Source organism: Cervus elaphus, chromosome 31 (assembly GCF_910594005.1).
Source record: "Cervus elaphus chromosome 31, mCerEla1.1, whole genome shotgun sequence".
NCBI classification, from domain to species: domain Eukaryota; kingdom Metazoa; phylum Chordata; class Mammalia; order Artiodactyla; family Cervidae; genus Cervus; species Cervus elaphus.
The window spans coordinates 35,831,522-35,844,110 of NC_057845.1; the positions used below are offsets into that span (position 1 = coordinate 35,831,522).

Consider the following 12,589-nt stretch of genomic DNA (forward strand, 5'->3'; position numbering starts at 1 on the left):
ATTTCAGTCTGTAGTAATTTGGATGAAGTATTTTAATGTTCTTAAATACAGTATGTAATTATCTATACAGCAGTTCTTTATAGAGTAACAGTAAAAACTGTTACTTATTAGAATACCAAAGAAAATGACAAATATAATAAGGTGTGTTCCTCGCGGCACAGTGGCCGGGTAAAGTACCTTCATTTTATGATGTCATGGAATCATCTCTCATTAGTTGAGTGCTTACAAATAAGTTACAGTGCAGGAGAAACATTTCAAAGTAAAAAGACAATGTAATGTAAAGTTTTATACATGTTAAGGAAAATATTTAAAAGAAGTGTTATAGTGAATGTTATAGTACAGTATTAGTATATGACATGACATTAAACAGTGTAAGAAGATTCAGTCAGAACTCCATATCTGTGTGTTCCACATCTGTGGATTCAACCAACTATGTATTAAAAATACTTGGAAAAAGACCCAGAAAGTTCCACAACACAAAACTTTAATTTGCTGTGTGCTTGCAACTATTTACATAGTACTTACACTGGATTATGGAGAAGGCAGTGGCACCCCACTCCAGTACTCTTGCCTGGAAAATCCCATGGATGGAGGAGCCTGGTAGGCTGCAGTCCATGGGGTCGCAAAGAGTTGGACATGACTGAGCGACTTCACTTTCACTTTTCACTTTTAGGCATTGGAGAAGGAAATGGCAACCCACTCCAGTGTTCTTGCCTGGAGAATCCCAGGGATGGGGTCGCACAGAGTCGGACACGACTGAAGTGACTTAGCAGTAGCAGTACACTGTATTATGTATTATAAGTAATTTCAGAGATGATATGCAAATACACTTTTATATAAAGGACTTGAGCTTCTGTAAATTTTGATATGGGGTGGGCGATCCTGTCATCTGAGTTAAATTCACCCATTCCAGTCCATTTTAGTTTGATGATTCCTAAAATGCCAATGTCACACTTGCCATCTCCTGTTTGACCACTTCCAATTTGTCTTGATTCATGGACCTAACATTCCATGTTCCTATGCAGAATTTTTCTTTACAGCATCAGAGTTTACTTCCATAACCAGTCACATCCACACCTGGGTGTTGTTTTTGCTTTGGCTCCATCTCTTCATTCTTTCTGGAGTTACTTCTCCACTGATATCCAGTAGCAAATTGGGCACCTACCGACCTGGGGAGTTCATCTTTCAATGTCCTATCTTTTTGCCTTTTCATACTGTTTATGGGGTTCTCAAGGCAAGAATACTGAAGTGATTTGCCATTCTCTTCTCCAGTGGACTACATTTTGTCAGACCTCTCCACCATGACCCGTCCATCTTGGGTGGCCCTACACGGCAGTTCATTATAGGGGACTTGAATGAAAAAGTAGGAAGTCACAAGATACCTGGAGTAATAGGCAAATTTGGCCTTGGAGTACAAAATGAAGAAGGTCAAAGGCTAACAGAGTTTTGCCAAGAGAACACACTGGTCATAGCAAACACCCTCTTCCAACAACACAAGAGAAGACTCTACACATGGACATTACCAGATGGTCAATTCCAAAATCAGATTGATTATATTCTTTGCAGCCAATGATGGAGAAGCTCTATTTTTCAGCAAAAACAAGACCAGGAGCTGACTGTGGCTCAGATCATGAACTACTTTTGCCAAATTCAGACTTAAATTGAAGAAAGTAGGGAAAACCACTAGACCATTCAGATATGACCTAAATCAAATCCCTTCTGATTATACAGTGGAAGTGAAAGATCTCTTCAGGGGACTAGATCTGATCGAGTGCCTGAAGAACTATGGACGGAGCTTCATTACGTTATACAGGAGGCAGTGGTCAAGACCATCCCCAAGAAAAAGAAATGGAAAAAGGCAAAATGGTTGTCTAAGGTGGCCTTACAAATAGCTGAGGGAAAAAAAGCTGCAAAAGGCAAAGGAGAAAAGGAAAGATATACCCATTTTAATGCAGAGTTCCAAAGAAGAGCAAGGAGAGATAGGAAAGCCTTCCTCAGCGATCAATGAAAAGAAATAGAGGAAAACAATAGAGTGGGAAAGACTAGAGATCTCTTCAAGAAAATTAGAGATAGCAAGGCAACATTTCACGCAAAGATGGGCTCAATAAAGGACAGAAATGGTAGGGACCTAACAGAAGCAGAAGATATTAAGAAGAGGTGGCAAGAATACACAGAAAAACTATACAAAAACGATCTTCATGACCCAGATAATCACAATGGTGTGATCACTCACCTAGAGCCAGACATCCTGGAATGCAAAATCAAGTGGAACTTAGGAAGCATCACTACAAACAAAGCTAGTGGAGGTGATGGAATTCAAGTTGAACTATTTCAAATCCTAAAAGATGATGCTGTGAAGGTGCTGCACTTAATATTCCAGCAAATTTGGAAAACTCAGCAGTGGCCACAGCACTGGAAAGGAGATTTATTCCAATTCAAAAAAAGGCAATGCCAAAGGATGTTCAAACTACCACACAATTGCACTCATATCACATGCTAGTAAAGTAATGCTCAAAATTCTCTAAGCCAGGCTTCAACAGTATATGAACCATGAACTTCCATGTGTTCAAATTGGATTTAGAAAAGGCAGAGGAAGCAGAGATGAAATTACCAACATTTGCTGGATCATCGAAAAAGCAAGAAAGTTCCAGAAAAACATCTACTACTGCTTTATTGTCTACACCAAAGCCTTTGACTGTGTGAATCACAACAAACTGTGGAAAATTCTTCAAGAGATGGGAATACCAGACCACCTGACCTGCCTCCTGAGAAATCTGTATGCAGGTCAAGAAATAACAGTTAGAACTGGACATGGAACAACCGACCAGTTCCAAATTGGGAAAAGAGCACGTCAAGGCTGTATATTGTCACCCTGCTTATTTAACTTATATGCAGAGTAAATCATGAGAAATGCTGGACTGGATAAAGCACAAGCTGGAATCATGAAAGTGAAAGAGGAGAGTGAAAAAGTTGGCTTAAGATTCAACTTTCAGAAAACTAATATCATGGCATCTGTTCCCATCATTACATGGCAAATAGATGGGGAAACAATGGAAACATTGAGAGACTTTATATCTTTGGGCTCCAAAATCAGTGCAGATGGTTAGTGCAGCCATGAAATTAAAAGACACTTGCTCCTTGGAAGAAAAGTTATGACCAACCTAGATAGCATATGAAACAGCAGAGCCATTATTTTGCCAACAAAGGTCCATCTAGTCAAAGCTATGGTTTTTCTAGTAATCTATATGGATGTGAGAGTTGGACTATAAAGAAAGCTAAGTGCCGAAGAATTGATGCTTTTAAATTGTGGTGTTCAAGAAGACTCTGAGAGTCCCTTGGACTGCAAGAGCTCAAACCAGTCCATCCTAAAGGAAATCAGTCCTGAATGTTCATCGGAAGGACTGATGTTGAAGCTGAAGCTCCAATACTTTGGCTACCTGATGCGAAGAACTGACTCACTTGAAAAGATCTGATGCTGGGAAAGATTGAAGTCAGGAGGAGAAGGGGATGACAGAGGATGAGATGGTTAGAAGGCATCACCGACTCGGTGAACATGAGTTGATGATGGAAAGGGAAGCCTTGCATGCTGCAGTACCTGGGGTTGCAAAGAGTCGGACGTGACTGAGCGACTGAACTAAACCGAACTGCTGCTGCTGCCGCTGCTGCCAAATCGCTTCAGTCGTGTCTGACTCTGTGCGACCCCATAGACGGCAGCCCACCAGGCTCCCCTGTCCCTGGGATTCTCCAGGTAAGAACACTGGAGTGGGTTGCTATTTCCTTCTCCAGCGCATGAAAATAAAAAGTGAAAGTGAAGTCGCTCAGTCGTGTCCGACCCTAGCGATCCCTAGGACTACAGTAGCCTACCAGGCTCCTCCGTCCATTCTCCAGGCAAGAGTACTGGAGTGGGGTGCCATTGCCTTCTCCCATGAACTGAACTGGGGGATCCTATAGCCAATCCTCGGCAGATACTGAGGGCCAACTGCTTGTACGTTTCAACTAGTTGTATTTATTTTCCTTCATGCGTGTTATGGGAGCATACTGGAGGTCCGGCACACAAGTCCTTTTACTGTTTTGTGTTCAGATGGATCAGGTGGGGTATTAACAGCTGAGTCCTGGTGAATAAGGAAAGCTACAATGATTATAGAACCTGATAAAGTAGAAAGGCTCTCTTCTAAGGAGATAAACCCAGCCCATAAATAGGAAGTGAATAAGGTTCTAAGTAGAAATGTATTAGGGCAAACTAAAGACAGAAAAATGTGAGTTTGTTAGGTACCTATTTTTAATGTGGCACCAGAGAGGTTTTATGTGGGCCAAAAAGAGGCAATAAAGTTGGTCAAACACTATAGTGAAGAGAAAATTCAAATCCAGGAAGCCACCATTCTTTTTTTGCCTGTGGTGGTTTGGAAAAATCTGTCCTACTTGGGGCCATCATAGTTAGTAGTGGTTTTTAATTCCCAGGTTAAGAAGTACTAGACACTAGAAGGGGGATACACGTTCATAGAGCTTATGCTCTCTAGCTTTCTTCTTTATCCATACTTGTTCCTAGAAACATTGGAGACATACTGGCACCTGGCGTTACAATTTGGAATTGTCAAAGAACTGTGAAAAGTCAGGGCTTTTATCTAAGGTAGATCACCAGTTTCACAAATGCTGGCCAAAGATGGGAAACTCCTGGACTCTGTTACTTTTATAGCACAACAAACACCATGAGCTTCGAGTTCATGGTGGTTCCCTTTGCTTCTCAAGTATCACAAAGGTTTTGTGAATGGTCCAAGTGAATCCTGAACTCGAAGTTTATATCACAGCTTAGGAACCCCAAGCTTAGCGACTCCTAATCTTAAACCCCATGGATAGAGGAGCCTAGTGGGCTACAGTCCACAGAGTCACAGAAGAGTGGGACACAGCTTAGTAATTAAACAACAGCAATATTTTATAATCGTGGGCAAGCATATCTGCCTGACCTTTGCTCCGGAGAGAGCCATTGCTTTGAAGAGAGACATCATCTCTGTATTTCAGGGCTGTTTCCTATAAACACCTTTGAAAGGATGAAGGCAGTCTGGGTCTCTTTTAAAACCCAACTAATAAATAAATGGAAAAAAAAAAAAAAAACTGGAAATACAAGGACCCATGGAAAATTACCTCTAACAGGAAGTGATTAGTATGAAAAGTCCTTGAGCTCTAAATGTTCTTGGCTATTCTACTCTTCTCTAGTTTTACCAGCTTTAAATCAGGAGTTGGCAAGCTTTTTCTGTAAAGGGGCAGATATTAAATATTTAGACTTTTGTTAGCCATATGATTTCATCATAACGACTCAACCTGTTATAGCAGGAAAGCAGCCATAGATTATATAATATGTAAATGGATAAACCTGGTTATGTTGCAGTAAAACTTTATGGATATTGAAATTTTAATTTCATGTACTTTTCATGCATCACAAATTTTTTTCAACCATTTGAAAATGTAATGCCCTTTCTTAGATTGTAGGTCATACAAAGATGGTGGTAGGCTGACTTAGGCCTACATGCCATAGTTTGCCAACCGGTTTTATAAGATGAATTTCTAGAATATAATAGTTTGAATATAGTAGTCTTGCATATAAGAGATCATAATTAACATTTTATAGCAATTGATAGTTCTAAATTGTTGTCTCATAAATTATTCCCAGTTTAGCCTCAGAGTAAATCTGCAAGATAAGCATTATTATCTTCATGTTATGGTGAGGAAACTAATGCATTAAGAAGGTAGATGACATACCCAAATTCATAAAACTAGTTAAGTGACAGAGCCAAGACTGATTTTATTTTGTAATCTTTTCAGCATAATATGGTACAGTTTATGAAAGAGAATCATACCACTGTATCTTTAATACTCATTTGTTGCCAGAATGTTTAGTTCAGTCTTATATAAATTATAATGATAATAATGGATTCCTATTTCTAATTATTACTATCTTCTGCTGACTAGCTATTTTAGTATTTGATAATTGGTATTTGGGGAAAAAACTAGATACAGGATGTGAAAGCATTTATTAAAACATTTGGTAAAGATTTGGCAGTTGAACCATATGGTCTCTTATATACTATAATTTTTTCCCACATTTTCAGATAATAGTTCATTTTATTTCCAGATGTATACAATGAAACTAAACAATAAAGAGGACCGTCACTGGTGACTCAGCAGTAAAGAATCCACCTGCCAATGCAGGAGATGTGGGTTTGAAGATAGCCTGGAGAGGGAAATGGCAGCCCACTCCAGTATTCTTGCTTGGGAAATCCCATGGACATAGGAGCCTGGTGGGTTACAGTCTATGGGGTCACAAAAGAGTGGACATAACTTAGCAACTAAACAACAAAACAAGCAATAAAGAACTTTTTTCCCCTCCTAAATGACTTGTGTTCATGCTGAACTAATGTTTTATCTGGTAAGTTTTATCCAAATTTAACATTTTCTCTAATAATGTACTTTTTGGATTGCTTCCTTATCAGGTGGTTGAAGATTATGCTGGAAGATGGCAGGTCCCTTTGCCACAGCTTCAGGTTCTTCAGACGGCACTTTGCTGTTTTACATCAGCCAGTGCATCATTCCCAGATGAATGTGAGCACGTACAATATGTTTTGAGTAGCCTTGCTTTGTAAGTACCCTTTACTTCTCAAAAAGTATTTTTTTGATCTATATAAGAATTGATTTTTGATTATTTTTTTCTGCAGACAGAACCTTTCTTAAAGTCTTCCCTCAAAAAGAAATTTCCATTTCTTCATGTAAGGGTTTAGGTTTAATTTTGAACATTTAGCCATAATTTTACTTTTAGCTTTAGAGTTAAATGGAATCATTATAAAGATTTTTAGGTTTACTATTAGCACCTTCCTTTTTAATTCCCCAGAGTCTCTTGGCAAACTTTAATTGTAAGTCCCAGTAGCAATTGAGGCCGTTATAGTTAACAGAGGGAACTTAAATCAGGTCAGAAAGAGGTTAGGAAACTTTGGTTTTTAAAAACACTTGTAAAGGACTTCGAGTTAAAGATCACAAACTGAGCACTTGTATTTATCCTCTTGCCTTCCTCAGTTCAGGTCAGTCGCTCAGTCGTGTCCAACTCTTTGCAACCCCATGAATCGCAGCACGCCAGGCCTCCCTGTCCGCCTAGAGCCTACTAAAGTAGTAAGGAAGTAGAAGAGGGAAATACAGTGAAAAGAAAATAGAGAAGAGTCATCAGTAAATGAAAAGATTTCAGCAGTTTTCTTTGGGAAAGAAAATAGATAGAGGAGTGGCTTTTGAAACATGGCAGAGGAAGTCACAACTTAATTTTTTAAATTATTTTTGGCTCCTTAAATTAGACTCATATCAAATTAGTGGGTTGTGAATTCATTTATCAGCATTGCAAAATACAACAGAAAATATCAGAGTATGTCTCATAGGAAAAGTATTATTTTGTGCAGCTCTTTGTTGTTTTGTATATTTATTTTTATGTATGTGTATAATTCATTATTTGTAAAACATTTTTTGAAACTGTGGGTAGCTTATAAAACAAAATTATCCTAGCCTCATAAGATGGGAGAAAGACTATCTGTCATGCGTCCCCCTTGGAATCCTAGGGAGGTATAGAATTTGAACATGCAAGGCATCAAATAGAGAGTAGGGAATGAGATACTTTGGGAGAATACAGATAAAGGAATTAATTGCAGTTTTTCCATTCAGGTTACTCACCAGACCTTAGGGCCTGTCAGGTGGGGAAACAGCATTGATATTTTCTTTTTCTCTCTAAAGAAATTAAATGACTTTGGAGCAGTGACCTTTGTATTCTGGCAATTAAAGGTTTTTCTTTGAGACATCTACCTCATCACTTAATTACCCCAAAGAAAAAACTTATCAATCACCAAACTCTAAACATGCTCATAGGGTTCCCAATTAATTCTTAGATATTAATGGATATTCAAAAATTATCAGACATTTGGGGGATGACTTTATCATGGAAAAAACACGATGAAAACAAACTAAAAGAATTCTGGGAGAAATACTGTTAATGTTGAAAACAAAAAAATTAGAAGGGAAATATAAAATCTGTAATTCGCCTTTTCAGAGAGAGTTGAGATTTGTAGGACATTAAAACATATCATGCTGTGTGAAAGGAATAATGAGATATCAAAAATGAGTTTGTGGAAATAAAGAAAATATGATGGTTAAAATTTAGAATTCTCTAGGGAGTTGGAAAGTTGAATAATCCAGAATGTAAAACAAAACCAAAGTGAAGGAATATGTCAGAAAAAAACTGATGCAGTGACCTCATGTAGGAGGTTCATTATTTAACTAGTTGGAGTTCCAGAAAAATAATTTACAGAATACATGTTGGAGGAAATTTTCAAAGATACAATAAAATAATTTCCCAGAAATAAGTTGTAAACTTCCAGACTGAAAGAGCCCAAGAAGTGCTTAGCACATTGACTAGAAAAAATACTCTCATAAATACATCATTTTGCAACTTGAAAATATCAAGAATGAAAAAACAGATTTGAATACCTTCTAGCGAGAGAAACTAGGTCACCTAAAAAGAAACAAATATCAGATTGGTATCAGTTTTCATACAACCAACAGGGGGTGGTAGAAAATAATGAATACAGTTTTAATGAGGACTTATTTTCAGTGTAGAATTTTATACTCATCCAAACTGTCAGTGAAGTATGAGAATAGAAACAGTATTTCCAGGCATGTAAGGACCTAGGAGATTGATTTGTCCACATTTTCTTTCTTAAGAAGTTATTAGAGAATGTGTATCCAGAAAAATGGGTTATGATATAAAAAGATCATATGACAGTGGATCTGGAAAACAGTATTTTTTACTTAAGATAGAGAGGAGGGAAGTTCCAGGGTCACTGCCGAATAGTAGGTCTTACAGATATGTCACTTCAAGAGGGAAGTATTCAGTAGGAGATTTGAAACTTAACCTTGAGACTTTGGAACCATTTAAGGTAATTATATAAGTAGACAAGGCAAAGGAAATAAAAAAGCAATTAGATACTCCAGGAAAATTAAAAATAATCTGAGTAGGAAAAGGATACAGAGTGATAACTCACTCACTTAGATATGCACTGAATGTTATTTAATGTTATATAAATATTATTTATATATTCTTCATATACATGATGCTTAGGGTACTTCCCAGGTGGCCCAAATGGGAAGGAACCCACCTGCCAATGCAGGAGACGTAACAGATGTGGGTTCAATCCCTGGGTCGGGAAGATCCCCTGGAGAATGGCATGGTAACCCACTCCAGTGTTCTTGCCTGGAGAATGCCATGGAAAGAGGAGCCTGGTGGGTAATGGTCCTTAGGGTCGCAAAGAGTCAGATATGACTGAAGTGACTTAGTGCACATGTACATACACACACACACACACACACACACACACGTAACAGATGTGGGTTCAATCCCTGGGTCGGGAAGATCCCCTGGAGAATGGCATGGTAACCCACTCCAGTGTTCTTGCCTGGAGAATGCCATGGAAAGAGGAGCCTGGTGGGTAATGGTCCTTAGGGTCACAAAGAGTCAGATATGACTGAAGTGACTTAGTGCACATGTACACACACACACATGTACACACACACACACACACAAAATGCTTATTGACTTTAAGCTTATAAAAGCACAGAGTTACAGAACAGAGGAAAATTATTAGCCTTTCAGTATGAGACTATTTAGTGGAAACTGTGAGTTGAAAGTGAAGGAAAGGGGTACTAATAGCCTTCCTTTATTTCGTATTTTACAAAATGGAGTTTCAGTAGTATAGGAAACCATAAATAAAAGTATAAGTAAAGTTACAAAGATAAATAATAGAGGAATAATAATGAGTAACTGTTGGGAGGATGAAATTGGTTGTGTGAAGAGTTAAATTCTTTTTTATCATAGCAAGAAGTTAAGAGATAATAGTTAAAATTGGTAAATCAAGAAATACTTGAAAAGCTTATTGTTAGTAACTATTAAAAATACTGAAGTTGTTAACTCTGGGGCATTGGCAGTAAGAGACAGGGTTGAAAAGTTTCTGTACACTTAGCATTTTTAAATCTTGAAGACGTATAGATTTCATATATATGAACTTTATGGTTTTTTGATTTATATATATGATATATACATATAAATTTTAAAGAGAGCATGTATATTATGCTCTTTAAAAGTTTGTATGTATTTAAAGTCATAGGAGCTATGTGAAGTGATGGATATATTAACTGGCTTAATTATGATTACTGTTGTATGCTTTAAATATATACAATTTCTACTTGTCAGTTTTACCCTAGTAAAGCTGAAAAAAACTTGTAGGCAGGAAGAAGAATTTTGAGTATGACATTATGTGGACCGGTAGGAGCATAGCAGTTATAAAAGTGTGTGTGTATAACTTAATAACATTTATTTTTTGTGATACCTAAATGGATATGGGAAATATTAGGACTTGATTATAATTGACAAATCTTTACTCAGGCTAGTTTAAACAAAATAAGAAGGGCATGGAGGAATTTATTAGATGACTAAACCATGGAAAAGCAAGGACTAGAACTAGTTTCAGGATTTTCTGAATTCAGAGAATAAAATATCTAGAATTGGTCACTTTCCATCACTCCTTTTTTGGCTTCATTCTCTTGGGCAGCTGACAATTCTGGGATTAAGTTACTTTAACCAAAGGAAAAGAAACCCTCTGCTTCCACTTCTATTTCCCAAAACATTTTGGGAACTCAGGCCTGGCTGAGGTTATTTGCCTGTTGCTTGAATTAATCACTGTGTTGAAGAGAGTGTGATAAGAGTTTTGCCTGTCTGATAGTAAACACACCCCATAGCTAGGGGAAAAAGTGGAAAGAAGGATACTACATTGGCTACCTTGTGAGGACCATAGATTTGTTGGAAGGTAAGGAGTTTATTCAAGAAGTGAATGAGGTAGTGAGATAGCTGGCTAGGTTGGTGGACAAAAATAATGGATGTCATTTCAAAAAATATTTTTATATGATATTTTGAAAGCTACCAAAACATTTTCAATTATTCTCTGCTGATTTCTGAAGAGAAGAAAATAAATACTGAAAGAAAGATTAATTTTAAGCAAGAAGTACTATTCTTGATTCAGTGCCTATTTGGATTATTTCTCCCAATTTGGATTACTTCACTTTCATCTATATAATATTTAATTTTTCTGTTTTAATGTGAAAATGTTTTTAAAAGTCATTTGTTGATTTTCGTTCCTTGCTAGCTTTTTTTTTTTTTTTTTTTACTATTGCACATGAAAAGAATAATGTATTAAGCAAAAGTAAATCGTATCTAAGATGGACATTGCTAGGCAAAAGAAAGTAAATTATCTTAATGGTTTGTTAAATAGTAATGTTTCATATTGGGGAAACTTTCTGCATTATTTGAATTTACTTTAGCGGAAAAGATAATTGTATTTTTAATACCAGGAAAAAAAAAAAAGGAGAAATAACCACATGGTGGTACCATTAAAAGAACAGTGAGTCTGTAACAGTGTTCTATTTTATTGGAATATTTGAGCTAGAAAACTGTTCTAACAATTATTCTATAATTATTCATTCATTCCTTCTGTAAATCTCTGTGCTTCATTCTAAGAGATAAAATAGAAAATAAGAGATGAAATTAAAAAAAAAAGAGAGATGAAATCTTGTTTTAAAGATCTTATAGACTTACTACATAAGCAACTCCAGTAGCATATATTATAAGTATAAAAGAATTACATGGTATAGTGAGAGAATATAACAGAGGACCTGACCTGGTCTGGGAGGTCAGGGAAAATATGCTTGGTGAACTAATACTTTAGCTAAATTTTAAAGGAATGATGGGAGTAAATTAGATAAAGGAGCAAAAGAAACTTCCAGGAATGGCAAACAGTATTCAAGGTGCTTGGACAGGATGTCAGGATATTAATGTATTTCACTATAACTCATATCTGTTTGTAGAATTCTTATTTATGATATATATCATGTATTTTCAAAGTTTTATTCACTTAACAAACAATGTATAGGCAAGCTAAAGTAGTATCTATAACATGTCTTATGCTAATATATATTTTATATATATATATATATATATATATATATATATATAATAAAATCACTATATTCTCTGGTAGTATTGTCCTGGTCTATATATGTTCACTTTCATAAAAACCAATACACACCTTGTAAATTAATACATATGTGAAGATTTACTTTCTATAGGCTGGGAGATTCTAAAAACTATACTTTTTCTAGGATGTTTTTTACAGAGAAGAAACTGAATTCTGTTTGCTGTTTTCTAGATTCTTACCTGAGTGTTTTTTAAAATTTTACAGAAATGAATAGTCATATAGGGAATTTTCTTAAATGGACTAATTATAATTTTTATCTGGGTTGACTTTCCTTGTAAGCTGTATTTTCTAAAGAAATGAAAATTTTGCTGTGTGTGTACATATGTGTTGGCACTAAAAGGGACCTCAAATTAATTCCTTTTTATAGATAAGAAAACTGAGACCTGAGAAGTTTGGGGATTTTTGCACATCTAAGCTAATTAAATTCTGTTTATTTTTCCTATTGTTTTCTTGTTTTAGATCAGTTAAATATTGATTTGTAA

The 12,589-nt window shown here is 36.3% G+C and overlaps 1 protein-coding gene across 2 annotated transcripts in view; it reads left to right on the forward strand.

Annotated features, from left to right (window-relative positions):
- ZNF654 (zinc finger protein 654) overlaps positions 1-12,589 on the forward strand; it is an 88,576-nt gene that overhangs the window by 20,572 nt on the left and 55,415 nt on the right. For both annotated transcript variants that reach the window (XM_043892836.1, XM_043892835.1), the window contains exon 2: positions 6,486-6,631. In XM_043892836.1, the coding sequence (XP_043748771.1) occupies positions 6,486-6,631 (146 nt within the window). The remainder of the gene's footprint in view (positions 1-6,485; positions 6,632-12,589) is intronic.